General features: G+C 36.7%; 1 protein-coding gene across 1 annotated transcript in view; it reads left to right on the plus strand.

Annotated features, from left to right (window-relative positions):
- LOC129671089 (triosephosphate isomerase-like) overlaps positions 1-19,566 on the plus strand; it is a 94,123-nt gene that overhangs the window by 7,365 nt on the left and 67,192 nt on the right. Inside the window, 2 exon segments of the mRNA XM_055599719.1 lie at positions 11,513-11,598; positions 11,946-12,080. Of these exon segments, the coding sequence (XP_055455694.1) occupies positions 11,513-11,598; positions 11,946-12,080 (221 nt within the window).

Below are 19,566 nucleotides of genomic sequence, written 5' to 3' on the forward strand. Positions count from 1 at the left end.
TCATACAGATGTCCAAATATACAGTGTTGGTAGGAGTCTGTGACAACAGGGCTATTTGACCTTCTTTGATACATAGATTCTTGAATCCTAAACATTTGATTAACAAAGTTCAATTTCTAATGCATATTTATCACTCTGAATGAGTTTCTTCCGGGATTAAAAAGAATCAGAGAAACAAGAGCATCTGGGAACATATATTTAGCTGCTACTGTCATTGCTGGTAGCATTCATGTTCTTGTGCTGGGTGCCGTCTGAAGTTTATCAGAGCAACATCTATGAAAGTTGTGATTCTACTAATAAGTTTAAAAGCAAGATGCTTGTCCTTTCTGTATAATTATCAAGCTGCTGAGCGTGGGATGCCGAGCAGTGTAAATAGGGCCACGGTAAAGGCACGGTTCTCTCATCTGTTCCAGACTTCCTCAGAATTGGGGAAAGGACAGAACTTCTGTGTATTTTTTCTTCACAGACCAAATAAAGCTGAACTTTCCATTCTAGAATTCTTAGACAAGACTTGAAATATTAGCAGTGTTGCTAATTTAAACTTGTCACATTTAAACTAATAAAATTCTGGGTTGTAAGTGCCCCTTTCCTGCACTACTGTACTTTCTAAAAGAAAAATGAACATATAATAATACTGTTTTTTACATACTAAATAGTTGTATCCATCACATTACAAAATAATATTTCTCTGCCCTCTTTTTATTTGGTGCCTTTATTGATAGGTATAACTTCAGAAATTCAAACTAAAAAAATGTAATGAGTAGTTTATAATACTGTGAAACTTGGTTTGCTGTAAGAGAATTTTTGAAGAACTAGTATGGCTTATATAAATATTTTCCAAAAATCCCACCAAAAACAGACCTTTAGATGAGAATGGAATTCACAACTGGATGTTCTGATACTCTGCCTTGCTGGCTACATAGGCAATTCTGGGGTTCATCAAACACAATATTTGTACAATGACTTCAGAAGAGCTCCAAATTTCTAACAAATATGATTTTACTCAATGCATATGATGTTACAACTTTTTATTCCAAGAATATGTACACTTTTTGAGAGTCAAAAGAGGTAAAGATCCTGCAGTGAATAGTCACTGACAGTTGCTACACAACTGAAGGATTTTGTTCTTTGACTTTTTCAGAGAAGAAATGCACAATGTTCACCATTGTGATAAGAGATAGTGCAAACCAAGAGCAAACACACACACTCCCACACACAAACACCTTAATCTTTTTCTTTATTCTTATAAGCAATACTTAGTTGTTTATAATAAAATAATATCCCAATATTTAGTAAATGGAAAACTTTAGTAGCTTATATATTGTTTTATACCTTTAGGTTATTATTATATTCCTAATAAATTCAATATTTGAGAAGTATGTGTGTTGCGATCTGAGCCTTGGGCATTGGTTGTTTTAAGTGAGCTCTTTCTTTGCATCTACATCACCAGACTGAGGCAAATATTTCTAAAAGTCACTAAACGGTTTGCTTACAAAAAATGTCTGCACCTCAGAAATGTGATAAGAATTTGGGAAAAAAATCCTTAAAGGTTAATCTTTATAAATATCAAATAGGGCTATAAAACCTTGGATTTTATTTTGTACAATTTATCTAGTTTTATATTGTAATTTTTATTACAAAAGCAAAAACATCATTCATGTTAATGTGCATCAAGAAATTCTATCTTTCCCATTGCTTCTGTTCAAATTTTCAAAAGCATCCACTATTAAACCTTTTGTATTATGTCAGACAATCTGTATACAACCAAATAGAGAATTACTTTTAAATGGGGTAATTCTATATATACTTTCTTGATGATTGCTTTTCAACATTTAGACATACATAAAAACATATATTTTCTTTCCAATGACTGAAGAGTCTCCTTATTTCTTGAAGTGACCTAACCAAATTTTGTGGTATAAATACACTGACATTTACAGAACCACTTTCCCTATTGGAGGAAATTTAGACTGTTTTGAGTGTTAATTCACTCTCAGGAGAATAATTTCAAAAGATATGCTTCAAGCATGAGACAACATTTTGGTGATTTAGATGGAAAAACCCTAATCTCCTAGAACACATTCATCGTCTAAAGCTAGAATGAAAGAAAATCAAGATTTAAATATAATGCAATTTTTATATCAGTCAGCGACTACAAAGAATATTGAAAAGGGGTATAAACTTGTAGCTTGAGAACCTAAAAACTATATATGAAAAATTATAAATTTCAGTTGTCAAAAATATACATCATTGCTGGAGAAGTAAGTCAAGAAGTACACAGAGAAATGGGTAATGAATCTTCATTGTAAGTTGTTGATTTTTGTTAGAGGAAAAGCTGGTGTCAGTAAGAACATTCAAGGCTGATATACCTTTTCAAGGCAAGTCCTCATTTGCTAATTATTGTCCCACGTCCTATACTAAAGTTATCCATCCCAGAACCTAAGCTTGGTATTGCTACAGGAGGTATGCTATATGTTGAACTACCAGTTTGATTGAGTTATGGGTTAGAAAGTACCTCATACAATGTTTGATTCAGTCAAAGAACCTGCTGAGTCTGGGTAGAATCCTCATTTCAGAAGTAAATAAGAAGAGGCTGCTTTGGATCTAGCTTAACAAGAAGCAGGTCCCAGCATTCTTTCCCTTAGAGAATGCAGTGAGCTGCAGTAAAGAATTTAAATGGTTCACTGTTCTTAGCTGGCAGAGACTTGTTTTTCACTCTTCATTGTCTTACCAAATTGGACATAACTGGGTTTTTGACTAGACAAAGAATTGATAAATAAGCCACTAAGCATAAGAGCAGTGTAGAAATATATGATACTAACCACTGTGTTATTTTTCTTTTTCAAAATGGAGTGTTTATTTTAGGAAGTTTTTTTTTTATTGGTAGACATAAGAAATGACATTTTATCTCTTTAATCAATGACAACTGTGTCAAGCATGAAGACTTTGTAGGAAAAGTATATAAGATTCTTCGACACATATGTTTCAAGATAGTGCAATGTCAACATACTAAGATTTCTATTCCCATTCATCCAAAAAGACTTTGAACTAGCTAATTGTGCATACTAAAAAGCATTGTTTTGTAGTGATGGACTGGTCATCTACTTTAATTGGAGTCACCCAATTTCCAGGACTATTCTTCATGTTTGAATGGTGTGTGGTTTTATTTGCTTTATGTTGCATTTTTCAATAGAATATTCTTCAAAACCGATTTTATTAATGGCGATGTCTACATGGTGTATTTAATAATGTCATTAATTGCTCTGTTACTAATTGTTTCATTACCTTTCTCCTATTAATGGTGGTAGATACCCAACACTATTTATCAGGAATAGGAGTGGCCTCTCTTCTGAGTGTTGAAGCTTACTAAGGAAAAGAGATATCGCCGTCTTCCATGAGCTCTCCCTGCTTTCCCAACCCCTTGAGATTTTTAATCTCCCAACCTGGAGAAAAAAAAAGCAGCCCTAATTTCTAAACAAATTGCCATAAACATAATTTATGCATATAAGGAACATGTGAAAATGGCTTCAGTGTTGATCTTCACATTAATTCTGGTTTTCTACTCACAAAAGAAAAACTAGCATTATCCTTTTATAAATAATTGATACAAAGCCTTTCAACTGGGGAATGAGGTAGTGACAGTGGCTTATTTAAAAACCTCAGATAGGCTAAATGATTTACTCCTGTAGAGGTTAGAATATTTTTAAATGTTTATCTTGACTTTGTTTTACTTATTTCCATAATAAATATGGAACAGACCTCTATCTTTTAAAATGTATGAATTTGATTGAAGAATCTTCTATTATCCATATTGATAACTGCCTAAAATCCTCACGGGATTAATTCTCTTGAATAAAATAAAATAACTGCACTAGGACACATAACTTTAAAAGCTTGACTCTTCACCTACTACAGTGATTGCTTAATGATATCTTCTTTCTCTTTGGTAAGTTTAATTTCCTAATAATCATCAAAGATAAATTACAAATATATAGGACAAATCTATCTCTTTAAGTTTGTCTGTTGGGTTGGCCAGGAATCAGTGCTTTAGCATTTTTAAAAACACGAACCATGCAACATTTTCACAAGGAACGTCATCAGATATCTGCATCCAATTGTCACTAAAAAGCTACCTCTGAAATCTTTGGAAAATGCAGGCACCACTACAAATTTTGGGTCAGACAGAAAGAATCCATCTTCTCAGCAAGATTGGAGCTTTCGTGCTCCCTGTTAAGCTCATGCTATGAGCTGGGCTGGGACTATTTATGACAGATGCAAATTTCACTCAACATCGTTTATATTTTACAGTTTATCATCAGGCACACATCCTCCAAATTTAATTTTTTTTCTTTAAATCCCAGAATTCCAGACACTTCATAAAGCAAAAAGCTTGCTGCCACCTTCAAGGAACTCAAACTATCTGATTTTTTTATTTGCTGCTGCCATTAGATTGAAATGATTTTTCTTCAGTTTGCTCAAAGCCAGATTTAAAGTCAGGTCCCAGAGGTAACGGGAAAGTCGATCCCCTAAGCTACTCAGTCATTGTTTGCTTTTTTTACATGTAATATCCCACTTCTAAGCCAGAGTATAATTTAAAATACAAAACACACTCTACATAAATATGTCCTTTAGAAATGCTGTAATCTGACATTTAATAGAAGTTAACTAAGTGTCTAATATTATATTTTTGGAGGAAAATGGAGAAATTAGAAATATCCTTGAAGACAATTATTTCTTAATAGTGTTCTGAATGTTTTTAAAGCTATGTATTTTCTTACTGCTTCAAGTCAATAGCACCCATGCTTTGTGCTCCTTTTTGACATAGCCCTGGCAGATTACTTGTTTATGACACTTCTAAATAAGCTTCAAATCACTCCAAACATTTCACAGAAGAGCCTCCTAGAACCACGCAAAGGGCTCAGGCTCGCAGTCACTTTCTGTTTGGTGGGGAACAGCAAAGGGTTACTTCAGTTCCTGTGCTGCAAGTACAAGCAACAGGAATCCATGGGCTTTAATTTGTCCATGTCTTTCATTTGATACCACCAGTATTAATAGCTTTGCAAGGAAATTCTGCAGTCATTAATCATAATAATTAATCAGATCCAATTATATTGCATATAAATGCGAACAAATTGCTGAAAAAATAATGATCTATCACCAACGTGTCACAAGGAAAAAGAGACTAAAATAGTAATTAGAAGCAGGGATTTAGTTGTGTGTGAGTGCCCTGCAACTGATTTTAACTGTATGATGATCTGATGATGTAATTAGTAGAAAGTCTAGCATGCCTTTTCTGCAGACCACTAATGACTGCGCAAGTGGGAAAATCAGCTTCCTTTTTCTTGAAACATTCTGCAATTGCTCTTAACTTTGCATTTCGGGGTGAAGTTGATATAATGCTTGTATTCAAACACAGGGTTCTACATTGTTCCTGCCTGGGTTTTCAGGATTTTTTTTTTTAAAGATCTCTTTTTAAAGTAAGACTATCTGTTAACTGAGGTTAGAAATTGTGATAGTCCATATAACATTTTTTTTAACTCTTGTAATCATAAAAATGTGTAACATATAATTCAAAAGAAATGTTTTGGTTATAGGATGTTAACACCATTCTGCGGGTTGCCTGCATGCTAGCTATTTTCACCTATCTTCTTTCCTTTGAAATGAACTGAAAACATTTCAGAAAATGGAATTATTCTTGTTTTCACTTCAGTTAGCACTCTACAAAGTACTGGCTAATCTTATCAGAAACCGTTTAAAAATATAAATGTGTGTGAATGTGTGTGAGTGTATGTGTGTACAAATTCTTTGGCAGATTCTTAATCTTGACCAAAATGCATTGTTCAGTGCAAGTTGTTTTTGTGGATTAATTTTACTATGTTGTTATTTTCTTCTTTTTTTTTACGCTTCCCTCACAAGCAAGAGCTCCCAGAACACATTTTCAATTTAAAACATGCATTATATGCAAACCTTCACGGCATTATGTTATCTTATGAGCAAATATGCAATTTTAAGCTCTTCCAAAGGTTTCCTTGCTGAATTCACCAATCAGACATGAAAGGGTTAACTGAAGATTGATGAGCAGTTTTTATGATAGGTTTGTGACTTGAAAATAAATGTTAGGTTCATCATAGTTCTCAATACTAAGCAATGCACTTTCTGGGCTTTGATCTCTGTGTTGTGAGTACTACAAAGAAATAAAACCTTATCTTACCTTTTCCAGCATCTACTGCAGAAGACCTCAATAATGCATAAGAACATCTGGAAGTCGGTAATTTCAGCTATCAGAGATAAGAATTGACACAGAACAGGTAAACCCTACAAAGTCATCATGTTGAAATGAACTGATTAAGGTTTAGTGACATAAAACATCATGTATAGTATTTCCATGCTTGCTACATCTTGCTATTTTTTATTAAAAAGGGAATGTCAATTATATATATTTAATAGGTTGATTAGCTCGCAGCTATATTATATTTTACATAAAGAGACAGAAATGTCTGCAGATCTATTGCCATGCACATCTATTTAGAGTTAACTGTGAGTTCATAGAAAATACATGGGCATAGTAAACAGGGTTTTGAAATGACAATTTTTTACTGGTTGCAAGTGCTAATTGCTAGTTTCTCAAGGGTATAGAATTAATCACCTGCTAGATTTACAGTCTCTAGGTTGAGACCTGAGGATGGAGGCAATAAGAAAAGCTCTTGAGGGACATATCATATGGTGAGTCTAAATATCAGTCTCTATGCATATGTAAATTGGTAACAAAGTTTTTTCAAAGCTCAAGTATGCTAATTTCAAACAGGCAAGACTAAAGCTAGCTTTTAGCAGCTGTTTAACGTCTGCCTGTGGGTGGTAGAGAGAGCTTAAAATACAAGCAAACAGCGGTGCATAAGTAATTAAGCAACATTTTGCTGGGCATAAATAATTCTGTTTATATTGCTCTTTTGAAGAGTATAGAATACAAAATAACAGATCAAGTGCACCTTGGGTCATCAGAGGTTAAATGTTCTTCCTCTTTACCTTGCCTCAGGTTTTCCATTTTAAGTGAAATAAATAACACAGTACGCTAGGTGATATTTTATAACTTCCCTGGAAAGGAAATTATTTACGGTTAGAATGAACTGTACATAGAAGCATCACACTTGGAGTTCAACTGTTTTGTTTTTCCTGTTTTCCTCCAGCACCGTATCAGAAGAAAGTTCAGTAATAAAGTGCCAATTTGTTTATTAACATTATTTACTTTAGGATTCTAGAAAGTTAAGTTGAGGTTGTTTGACAAAATGTAAAAAAGTAAATAACAAATACAACCTTTTCCCAATGTAGATGAAAGAATAATATTGTCAGCATTTTTAAGAACTAATTTTAATTAACCATTGAATTTATGTGAACACACATATATACAGACATATATGTGTATATATATGTTTATATATATTTTTTTACATGTATATATTCTTACTGATTTTTGTCTAACTGTAAGGATTGTCAACATAGTGTATTCAAGATAATCACCTGATTTAAAAAGATCTTACTAAGCTGGTAGGAGTGCCTAAAGCGAGAGAAAGACTGGTCTACAAAAAATTGCATTTGATTCAATAAAAACCTTGAAATTGACCAGAAGGAAGATGAAAGATTTAACACGATTTAGAAATACCTAGTCTGGAAAAAAGGATTATAGACACTAACTCTGAAAAGAGTCAGAGGTTTAAACTTTGTTTATGTTAAATATTCATGGTTTAAGGAGGTAATAGTGAAAGGAAGTACTCTGCTGGGCATCCAATTTTATAAAGACCTTTAACACGTTAGAGCTGGGAAGGCAGGAACAGCCATTTATGTGCAAGATTGTTGTTTTCCTTTGCAGTGAAGAAACAGGTAAATAAAATGGAATTTTCAAAATATCTCCTTTTGCATCCTTAATATTCTAAAAAAATACAGACAATTGGAGGGAAAGATAGACTTTTTTTCCCCTGGAATTTCTAATTTTGTTCTTGAATCTACTGTGAGGTCAGATTTTCAAACCACAGGACTAGGAGAAAAATAGATAGGGCAATGCATTGTAGGTGCAGATGTCAACTACATTCAGAGTTGATCTGTCAGGCTTTCCTATGAAAGAAAAGAAAGCTTTATGTCTTGTTCTTCTTCCTCTTATACTGTCGATTGATAACAACACCTGACTGGTGTTCTTAATCAAACAAAAAGATGGTTAAAGAGTTAAAGAGCACTTAAGGAATTAGCATTTCATCAGGACGGTACTCTAGAGCTGCCTTGCCTTGCAGACAGCTCAATTTGGTCTACTTGTAAATTACTTTGAGCACAGCAATGATGGTAGATAGACTTGCTACTTAAGTCACAGAGACAGAGGACACCAAGGACAAGCAACAACACCACACACTTTCCATATCCTTATGAAAACAGAAACATTTGTTTGAATTTTTTTTTTTTGGCAAAATTGCATGGTACTGTGGATGTAGTGATAGAGGTCCTAACTACTCAGGGAAGAAAGGGAAAGTCTTTATGGATTCTAGAGTAATTTAGTAATTTTGACACAGGGGGAGGCCCCTGTGTCAAAATACCAACAGATAAAAGCAAAAACAGGAAAAGATAGCAATGCATCCCCACTTTTTTTGTATAGTAAATAAGTTGAGGTTTTACCTCTTTAATTAGTACATCTCTGAAAATTGTCCCTATTGACAGTGCACATTCTGACTTCCATTTTGGGGAACCCTGTCTACTTATACTTAATACTTGGATAGCACTAGAGTAGAATACTTTTCTCTTTGTGGTTAAGTGAACTCTTTTCATCTCAGTGTAGGTGATCTGCAGTGTTTGGCTTTGCTGTCCACCCTTCTGCTTTGTACCTTTTCATTCATTTGCTTTATCAAGAGAAGACAGTTACTAAAAAATAAAACAACATTAGAAATGAAATGACTTCAACTTGGCATGCTGTTGAGACATCAGGAAACGTTAGCCATTTACTTTGTCACTCACTTGTCAGTGGAAGTGTAGATGTTTCACTGTAATTCATCAATTAGAACAATATTCACAATGTTCTGATTGGTCAACATTAATTTGTATCTGTACAACTGCTTGTGTTGTGTTTTTTGGCAGAAAAAGTGTAACACTTTTCAAATTGATCAGTCTAAATAAGTATAAATAAATCAGTCTAAACCAGTCTAAATCAGTATAGATAAAGCAGTGATCAGTGTCCTCAAGTCATTGTGTCTCATTCTCTGAATTAACATAAATTTGCAGAGTATGTGGGGACAGTGTGTATATAGCTAGAAAATATCAGAATATATATTATATATTATGTGCACATAATAATAATGTTATGGTGTATATCTTAACATTCAGTGTTAGAGTATTTAAAAATCTTGACTAGAGAAAACACTCATTATTAAATTGTATCTTAAGCTCTCACACCCACACTTCCTAACAGTCATTCAAAAAATACTCTGTTGGGGGTTAGTCTGATGCTTATATTTTGATGCTAATTACTGTCCCTCAAGATCTGGGTACTGCCTGGATAAACCTATTCTTGTTATATAAACTGCCTAAGACATTCCACCTGATTGATTGATTAAAGGCTTAAACCTGGGCAGCCTCATGGCTAAGGTTCCTGGGCTTTGAGTTCAAGAGAATCATGGGAAACAGACAGACAGATGGGAAGAGAGGAGGAAGGAGGACATCATGATGGGTTAGGGTGGAAAAGAAACCATGTGGGCCAAGAGGAAGGATTCCTATAATAGCATGGAAAGGCCCAGATGAAGAATACAAGCAAGTATTTATAAGATTATGGATGGAAGGTAGCCCAGAGGAGGATGGTTAAGGTGGATGGCATTGGATGGGGGTTGGGACGTATATGGTGAGGTTATTGAGAAAGCATAGGTTGATTATCTGCCCACCAAAATATAAGCATCAAACCAATCCCTAACAACTCTGTCAAAATTAAACTGTCTATTTCAGAAAAACAAATAAACAGATTCCAAAAAAACAAACACCTTGTATTGTCCCAACATGCTGGCTAATTAATTTTGTTCAAGTTAAATTAGCTGAAAACTCAAGCTTCCTACATTGTGAAACTGTTTATTTCAAATGAAAGCTACCTAACAGTCATTGGATAAATTTAATTTGAGAACCACATAGTATTACTCCCAGCCCCCTGTAAACTTAAAAAGCTTTACTTTGTCAGTTTTCTTTCAGATGAGCTAAAGAGAAAAAAGCACCTATGTACTGTGGAAGAGCTTGCCTAGGAACCTGATGAGACAATGATTGCTGATGCAAGACAATGTTAAAATCACCCCAAAACATGAGCAGCAGCTACAAAGGAAGGAATCTTGCACTTTAAACCAGCTATTATACAGACTTACTTTTGCCATGGAAGGACAGTATGTTTAATATACCTCAGATATGTTTAAGCTCCTCTTCCAACTTATGCTTATGGTTGTTTTTAACATATAAGTTTGTATAGACATTGGGCCAAACATGATGACATTATCAAATACACATAAGTGCTCCCAACAAGAAAAAAAATGTTCTTCAAATATTAAATTTTTATGAAGAAAGCTATCCCATGTGTATTCTTTGGGCTAAAAAGACTTTTGAGGAAACACTAAAATCTGTTGTATTATCCACTCCATCAAATCAAACCAGCAGTAATCTAAAAGGCATGACAATTCTCTTCAGGGCCCCTCAGGGCTCAGCTTTTATGGTTCTCCTTTTGGAGCTCCCATCCCCTCCAGGTCTTTTTATTTCCCCAAAGGACAATGCATGGAGAGGACCTAAAACCCCGGTTCAGATATAGCCCAAGTGGATTCCCTAGTAAGGGGAGCAGGGACTCTCTCTGGCATGAACTCAGTGGCAGGCTCTTTGATCACCTTCCCCTGGGGGATGCAGCTTTGCCAGTCCACAGAGAAAGACAATGCAACCAGTCCTGATAAGACCTGATATACTAGGGTCAGATAGAAGGTAAGGAGGACCTCCCCTATCAGTGGACTAGGGGAGGGGAGGGGTATTGGGGGAGAAGAGGGAAGGAGAGTGGTATTGGGAGGAGATGAGGGAGGGGGGCACAGCCAGGCTACAAATTGAATAAATTGTAATGAGTAATAATAATAGAAAAGGAAAAATAATTAAAAGTTAAAATTTTAAAAATGAAAAAAAAAAAAAAGGCATGACCAGAGTTAAAACAAACAAACAACAAAAGGTAAGGTAAAAAAAATAAGAAAAAGAAAAAGAAAAGGTAAGGTAGGGTGTCTTATTGAGGACTGGAGGTCTGCTGATTGCCCAGGAAGCCTTGAATCTGGAATCCTCTCGTGTCTATTCCCTCTGTTTGCCTATCAGCTATATACATGTACACACCGATGTAGTGTTCACCCTTGTTTTGATTTCTGAACCGAGATTCTCGTCAAAGGCATCAGTAGATCTGTCAACTCTACCTCCTGTTCAGGGAACTCTCAGATAGAACAATTTCAGTATTTGTGGTTTTTTCCTTTATTTGTTTTCCTTATAGCTTTTTATGGAAATCATTTTACAATGTTGAGATCAAGTGCAGCTGAAAAACTTACTATATTTACTAATTTATGTAGCAACCAAAAGGTAAAGGAAAATAAAACAAAAACATATTTAGTAAATTCATGAATTTAAAAACTAGCCCTGGGGGAAAATCAGCGCTTTATATTTTGTATCACTGCTGTGTTTTAAAAAAAAAAATCTAAAAATAAGAATTTCATATTCTCATATTTTGACAAGTACTTTACATTTGCTTGAATAAATATTTTACTATGAAAGGAATATGATTAAAAAGGAAAGAGCCCCACACTATTAACTTCTCAGGAACATTAAAGCTGTCAAAGTACACATTCCATAAGCCCTGGGATGCAGCAGCGCGAGGGTGACTCTAACCAATCCTCAGATGAGATTGCCTTTTTCTTCATTATTTTTAGGTTCTGAAGAAAGCCTGTGTCAAGGCGGGGAGTGGTGCACTTCCGCACTCAGGTCAACTAACCAAGTTCAGCTCCTCTCTGAAGAGCTTTCACATACAGGAGCATAAAGACAATAGCACAGCATATAGAGATCCAGTAAGTCAATCAACTCTAAAATTTAGACTTCAGGAAACATATTTATCCTCCTTTATGAAAACACAGCTTTTCCTTGTAGCCATGTTTCATACTGTTAAAGTCAATTTTCACATGGAAATTATATTTAGTGACTGAAAAAAAAATCACTCATAAATGTTGTAACAGAGAAAAAAGGGGCACTTCCTGCTGCAAGAGACTCAGTTTGTTTTGTTTGTAATTATCTATCTGTAGAGTAATTGAGATCTGAAACAGCAGCTAATAGCCTCACTGTTTCAAATTACTACCGCCTGTAACTTTACCTTGCCAAATATCAAAGAGCTTTTCAATTGCAACACTACCACTAAAACTGGGTCATTTTGTAGCAATTAATTGGAAGAGGTGATTAATAGCTTAATAATGGGTTGATCTGTGTTTAAAAGTGCCGGGGACGTGCGTAGGAAAGGAATATGTAATTTTGTATTCCTGAAATATAACCTAATTGAAAAATCAGCAGTTGGTCTTATTTACTTTAGGCTTGTACTTCCAAACCCTCTCTTGATTTACTCTGAAAAAAAAAAATGTGTAAATTTGGCTTTTTTTCTAATTAACTCCTTGAACATTGAACACACTGTATTTAAGGAACACAACTCTGCTGAAACTGACTGTGTCCAGGAAGCATCTCAGGAATCTGAGGGCAATACGTGTCAAGCATCTACCTAGATGTGTGTAGGATAGGGCCCAGAGATACCCCTGGGCACACAATACGTTGACCCATGCGATGGCCTCCCTCAAGAGCCTCAACAATCCCACTCTTGTGAGCTTGTGTTCGCTTCTGTGCATCCTTGTAACATTCAACAATGACTTAATGGCCATGAAATCTAGCTACATACCAAATTTTCAACCCTGAAAACATACAAGTAACATTCTACATGGATAAGCAGACTGTAGTTATTGTATTTAGGAATATAGACGTATAGTCATACAACTATGTGTATAACAGTAATTAATAAAAAAGAGGTCATCGGTTTGAAAGAGGGAAAGGAGTGCTAAGTGGGACAGTTCAGAGGGAAGAAGGGGAAGAGGGAAATGATGTAATTATATTACAATCTCAAAAAATACGAGTTAAAACTCTGTTACGGTTATTCATGACATTCTTCCACAAATATCCAGTGTAATTTTGTAAGTTCATAAAACTGAATGCTCAAAACTTCTACACAAAGTAGCAAAGCAACAGTCTTTAGCTTGTCAAAAGGGTTGTAGTTTTGGGGGAAAGGAATATTTTTATAAACTCAAGAGACGAAGTTAGCAAATGGCAATGGGACGGAGTCCCCTTTGTCCGAGTCCTGATAGTGTCATCGCAATTAATATCAAGAAGCCTGGAAGTGCCACTCGCTGATATTCTCTTCTTGTTTGCTGTATTCACATGTTGTGTCATCTTTCTCTTTTAGGCTGTGAGAAGAAAATTAATCTTCTTTTTTTTCCTCACAAATTCTTCCCCATTGTGCATTGCTGATTCTCCTTTTGTGACAATTTTATCTCAAATGAATCTGTAGAGATACTAGACCGTGTCTCCCAGGTTGTGTTTACAGTGGGGGAATGATGCAGCATGAGAGGGAACAGCGTTACTTGGTGTTTGTTTCTTGGGCTCAAGCATGAAATTCCAAACGAAGCGGTACATAAACTTCCCTGGAATAATATATCCCAGTTTCCTGCTTCTACGAATGTTGGGATCCAATCTTGAAACCACATGTTCATTAAAAGTCAAGGTATTGTGGGGCAGTTCAGACTGTCACTGATTTGCTGCTTCCAACTCTTTCCCATACATTGGGAAAGATATAGGAAATAGAGAAAGAAAATTAGCTGAGTTACGGACTCTATATCAAAACAAAACACACCAACAAATAAATCTAACAGGATGTGGTTAAAATATACACAGTTGGGTTTACAGCGCTGCAGTAAATACACAATGGCGGGCTGTTGATGTGGCTCTTCAACTCTCAACTGAAAACTACGACAACAATGGCTTTAAGGAACTATGCAGGCTATCAGGGTCTTTCCTGCTTTCAGCAGACAAAAGATAGAGAAACTCCCAGGAAAGAATTCAGAACTCCTGCTGGTCAGTGAGCAGAACACTCTGGCTGTCTTTCAGTTCAGGGTGAAGATCTCTGATGCCTATATGGCCATGGGATTTGGATGGGTGAAGACTATTCCAGTTGATATAGCTCTTTGTTTTGTACAGTTTGTGTCATTTTTTTCCCCTTGAGATAACTGCTTTTTTAAATTAAATTTTTATTTTATCATCATTATTATTATTATTAGTAGTAGTAGTAGTTACATTTTATTAACTCTGCATCCCAGCTGTATCCCCCTCCCTCATTCCCTCCCAATCCCACCCTCCCTCCCTCATCTCCTCCATGCTCCTTTCCAAGTCCACAGATTGGGGAGGACCTCCTCCCCTTCCATCTGACCCTGTTTTATCAGGTATCTTCAGGACTGGCTCTGTGGCCTAGCAGGACAGCTCCTCTCTTATATAGACCTACAAGATATGATGAATTTTTATTTTTTATATTAATTACAGTTTATTTTCTTTGTATCCCAGCTGTAGCTCCCTCCCTCAATTCCTCCTAATTCCACCTTCCTTCCCTCATCTCCTCCCTGCCCCTCTCTAAGTCCACTGTTAGGGGAGGTCCTCCTCCCCTTCTATATGACCCTAGCTTATCAGGTCTCTTCAGGACTGGCTGCAATGTTCTCCTCTGTGGCCTAGCAGGGCTGCTTCTCCCTTGAGGGGAGAGGGGAAAGTCAAAGAGCCAGCCATTGAGTTAGAAAGACACACATGGTATATACTCACTTATAAGTGGATACTAGACCTATGAGATAGGATAAACATACTAAAATCGGCACACCTAAAGAAGCTAAACAAGAAGGAGGACCCGGGGTAAGATGATCAATCCTCACTGAGAAAGACAAATGGGATGGACATTGGAAGTAAGAGAAAACAAGTAACAGGAAAGGAGCCTACCACAGAGGGCCTCTGAAAGACTGTACCTAGCAGTGTATCAAAGCAGATGCCGAGACTCATGACCAAACCTTGGGCAGAGTGCAGGGAATCATATGAAAGAAGGGGGAGTTAGTATGACCTGGAGAGGACAAGAGCTTCACAATGACCACAAAGCTGTGTCACAATGGCAGTTATGAACAGTTAGCAAAGGTGTAGGGAGGTTTTTCAAAAGCTCATGGAATTCTAGTAAGTCCCCATCAGTACACTTCATTGTTTGCTAGGCTAGATTCCTCTGGAGAATATTTCTTTTGAAACAGGGCTTCTGTATGTTACCTAGTCTGAACATCTGCTCCTTTTGCCTCAGTTTACTGCATGCCTGGGACTATAAGAATGCATCACTATATTTTGCCAGAGAATTTCTTTTGATTTTGTTTTTAAGAACACAGCACTATAATGCCTTCACAGCAAAAGATACTTTGTATATAGATTTAAAATTAATTATATCAAGGAAAGGTTTAATATACTATGGAGGTAACCAGACTATGAATACTAATGATTTCTAATCAGGGCAACCAATGCAGGGCACAATGTTCTCTCTCTTCCTCTCTCTCGTCTTAATATTCCTCCCTCCTTTTCTCCCTGAAAGCCATGTGTGTGAGGGTTGATGCCCATAGATGACAGGATACGGTGTTTCATCTCCTGGAATGGAGTGACAAATCATTGTGAGCTGCCTTATAGGAATGCTGAGAGATAAACTCCCATCATCTGGGTGATCAGGAGGCATTTTAATTGACTGGGCCATTTCCCTAGCTCCACAAATGGTAATATTTGCCCTAGGATTATTAAGCAATGGTGAAGGAAATGGCTCAACAGGTGAAATGCTTGCAATGTAAGCCTGAAGACCTAAGCTGGATCCCAGGTCCCACGTGAGAAAACAAATCCTGTGTCCCACATCTCTAATCCCAGAAACCCTCTGACATGAAAGTGGAAGAGGAAACTTTGCCTGGAAGCTCACTGGACAGCTAGCCTGGTATACAGAGCAGCAACAGAAACAAAAAGACCCTGTCTCAAACAAGGTATATGGAGGGGAAAACTGACTCCTAAAATTGCCCTTTGACCCCATCATATGCATTATGTCACATACAGATATACACAAAATAATGATGACGATAATAATAATAAAACATGTATACCATTGCATATACAAGTATAAAGGCACACACACAGTAACGATGAAAAAATAGTAAAATTACAAAAAAAATTGTTGAGTAAAACCTATGATTTTAGGCACTTAATATGATATAAATATCTACATCCTTATCTCTTGTCTCAGTGGTTGTTTTTGACATCAGTGTGAATAGACTTAAATGATTGGTCAACTCTGCAGTCATGACAGAAGAAAGAGTGTGACTCATTTTTCTCTCTAGAGCCCTTTCTCGGAGAGACAGAGATTGCGGGGGCAACAGACATCACACTCAGGTCAATATTAAAACTCTGCCTGGGATGAGGTTGAGGAAAAGCAGATAAGGAAGAGAGTATAATGAACTGTTTGGAAATTTGCAGAAGGAAAAGGTAAATTGGCTATTATAATAACAAATAAATGTGTCTCATGCATTTCACATTGTAAGTTTCCATAGATCACTTACAGTTCTCATAGTATTGAATAAGGAGTGTGTGTCTGTGAGGAGTCCATGTGCTAAGAAATAACAAATGGGAGCACATTTGGTTATTAATATTTTTGTTTTTGTTTTCTTGGAAAGCTGGTTAGTCATGTCTTTCTGATGGCCTTGGCAAACAGCCGTTGCTCTTTTGTCTCATGTGTCTGGAAGTGCGCTGGGTGACCAGCCAGTGGTACAGAACAGTGTGGAAGGTCTGTGATGAACAGCACGTTGCTTTGAGGAACCACCGTCCACTTGGGAAGCAAACCGCTTTAAGATGTCTTGTTGTTTCTGTGAGCAGATTTGGTGAAGTCTCAGATACCTGAGAAACAATGGCTACTACTTTCACACTCTTAAGGTTATAAAAATATTTTTATTTTTTAAATTTGAAGAAAGCTAGTGAAATTTCTTCTTATTTTTCTTTTTTTTTTTCTTTCTTTCTTCCTTCCTTCCTTTACACGTGATCTCCCTATGGAGGATATCTTCTGTCCTCAAATCTTAATCCTCTCAACTCAGCCTCCCAGTTGCTGGGGTAACATTATCCTCCACTGTATGACAGCTTAACAGTGAATTTGTGGTTGAAGATAAAGCTTATGTATTCGTTTTATGTCAGCTAATGCTATCAGAAAACATTACCTGGATATCTTCTAATGGAAAGGGGACTCTAAAAGCTAGAGAACTTAGTTTTTGAGTCATTGACTCAAATTCATTACGTCTGAATGAGATGAAAAATAAAAAAAACCATCTCTCAGGAAATGATTTCTGAAAGGTTATGGTAAAGTGTCATAATCTATTTGGTTTTTCTTTGCCGGTTCAGTTTGGGTATCTATGACCAGCCGGGATTTTCTTTGGGCTTTAGAGAGACTCTGAAGATAACCGCTCTCTTTCCTTAAGCTTTTATTTTCTAGTCTTTTTATCAACAGCAGTGAAGGCCATCCTGGCAACTCTTGATGATACTCTTTGGGGAAAATGTGAAATGGTCTAAGGGTAGAGGCACCTTGTGACCTCTTATCTAGAGGTATAAGAAGACAGAGACATTCAGTGGTACAGAAAATGTGAAAGAATGACCAACAAAGAACATTCATGACTCCATTAGATTCACTAGGCCAGAATTAATTTAAGCAATGATATTTTAAAACTTGAAAATGACTGATGTGTCAGGAGCACAGAGGGTGAGATCAGAGATCATGGAAAAGGCCATCAGAGAGGTGTGTGTGGCCAGATTGTGTAGACAGCAGGGTAAAGGTCAGGGATTCGATTGCACAGTACTGCAGGTGACTTTACATGAACTCACTTCTGTTCCTTTTTCACATGTGGTTGTAGAATGTGTTCAGAGTGCAGAATTCCAACCTAAGATGGTCCTCAGTACAACAGCCTAATCTCTGGTCCAGTTCCTGCTGGACAAAACATGCTGTCCAAAATTTTGATACTGAGTGAGTCTTATGATCCTAAAGCATATGGTCCAGAATTTGGGGTCCTTCAGCTGGTGTAAGTGCAGCATGGACAGTGGAAATTTCATTTATCCCAAATTTTCTGAACCCTAGAAAAGCCCTAGAGGGCTTGGCTTCTGTTGTCCCTGAACTTCTGCCTGCATGCTGCAAACCTGCTTCCTGTAGTCTGTGCACATGGGCGCTTAGTCTCACAGGCCTCAGACAAGGAACCAGAAACCAGTGGGCCTGCTTCAGTGACTTGGTGTGGTTAAGATTCATTGGAGAATTTCAGTTAATTTAGAATGGAAGAGGGATGACTTTACGGTTTTGGCTTGAAACGCTTAAAAGCTGGTAGTCATCTTGCCATACTAAGACAAGTTTAAGGAAAGAGGAATTTTGGCCATTAAAAATCACAATGTTAATTTTGGTCTACTGTTGAAACGGAATGAAATAGCAGTTGGATACGAGCTGTGAGGTGTAGAAACATATATTGAACTCTTAAGGTAGAGTGTAGTTACATCTCAGGTAGTGGATGACTTCACGTGGGTAGGAGGTATTAACAGGAAAAGTAAGATAATTTTATGTCATCAAAATTAAAAAGTTGAGCTTAGTAGGAACTCCAACAAATGACATCTCAGGACGATCCCCAGTGGAGGAGTGAGACATCTGCAAATACTGAGGATAAGACAAGGAAATGTTTCTGATGAAAGCAGAGATAGTAGCTGTGACAAGTGCTAGTAATGGGTAAAATTTGATGAGAACAAAGATAGGGATTAGAGTTCAGTGAACCTTAACAAGACCACGCTTTAAATATGATATAAGATCAGTAATACTGTTAGATTGGACCAAAGTTTGATTTGTAGGAGATATAGACAAAGTGAATATAGAGCATCACTTTCCAAAAAGAAGAGAGAAAGAAAGAAAGAGAAAGAGAAAGGAAGAAAGAAAGAAAGAAAGAAAGAAAAGAAAGAAAGAAAGAAAGAAAGGAAAGAAAGAAAGAAAAAAGAAAAAAAAATTACTCAGAGAACAGCATATAAGAGGAAGTGAGAAAAAACAAGAAACAGGACAGGAGCCTACCACAGAAGGCCTCTGACTCTACCCAGCAGGGTATCAAAGCAGATGCTGAGGCTCATGACCAATCTTTGGGCAGAGTGCACAGAACTCTCTTTCTAACTGCCCCTTTCTTTTAAGAAAGGGGCAGTTAGAGAGACCTGAAGGGGACAGGAGCTCCACAAGGAGAGCTACAGAACCAAAAAATCTGAGCACAGAGGTCTTTTCTGAGACTGATACTCCAAACAAGGAGTATCAGTCTTGCATGGAGATAACCTAGAACCCCTGCACAGGTGTAGCCCATGGCAGCTCAGTATCCAAGTGGGTTCCCTAGTAAGGGGAATAGGGACTGTCTCTGACATGAAGTCAGT

The sequence above is a fragment of the Psammomys obesus genome, unplaced genomic scaffold (assembly GCF_907164565.1).
Source record: "Psammomys obesus unplaced genomic scaffold, mPsaObe1.curated_primary_1811, whole genome shotgun sequence".
Classification (NCBI taxonomy): domain Eukaryota; kingdom Metazoa; phylum Chordata; class Mammalia; order Rodentia; family Muridae; genus Psammomys; species Psammomys obesus.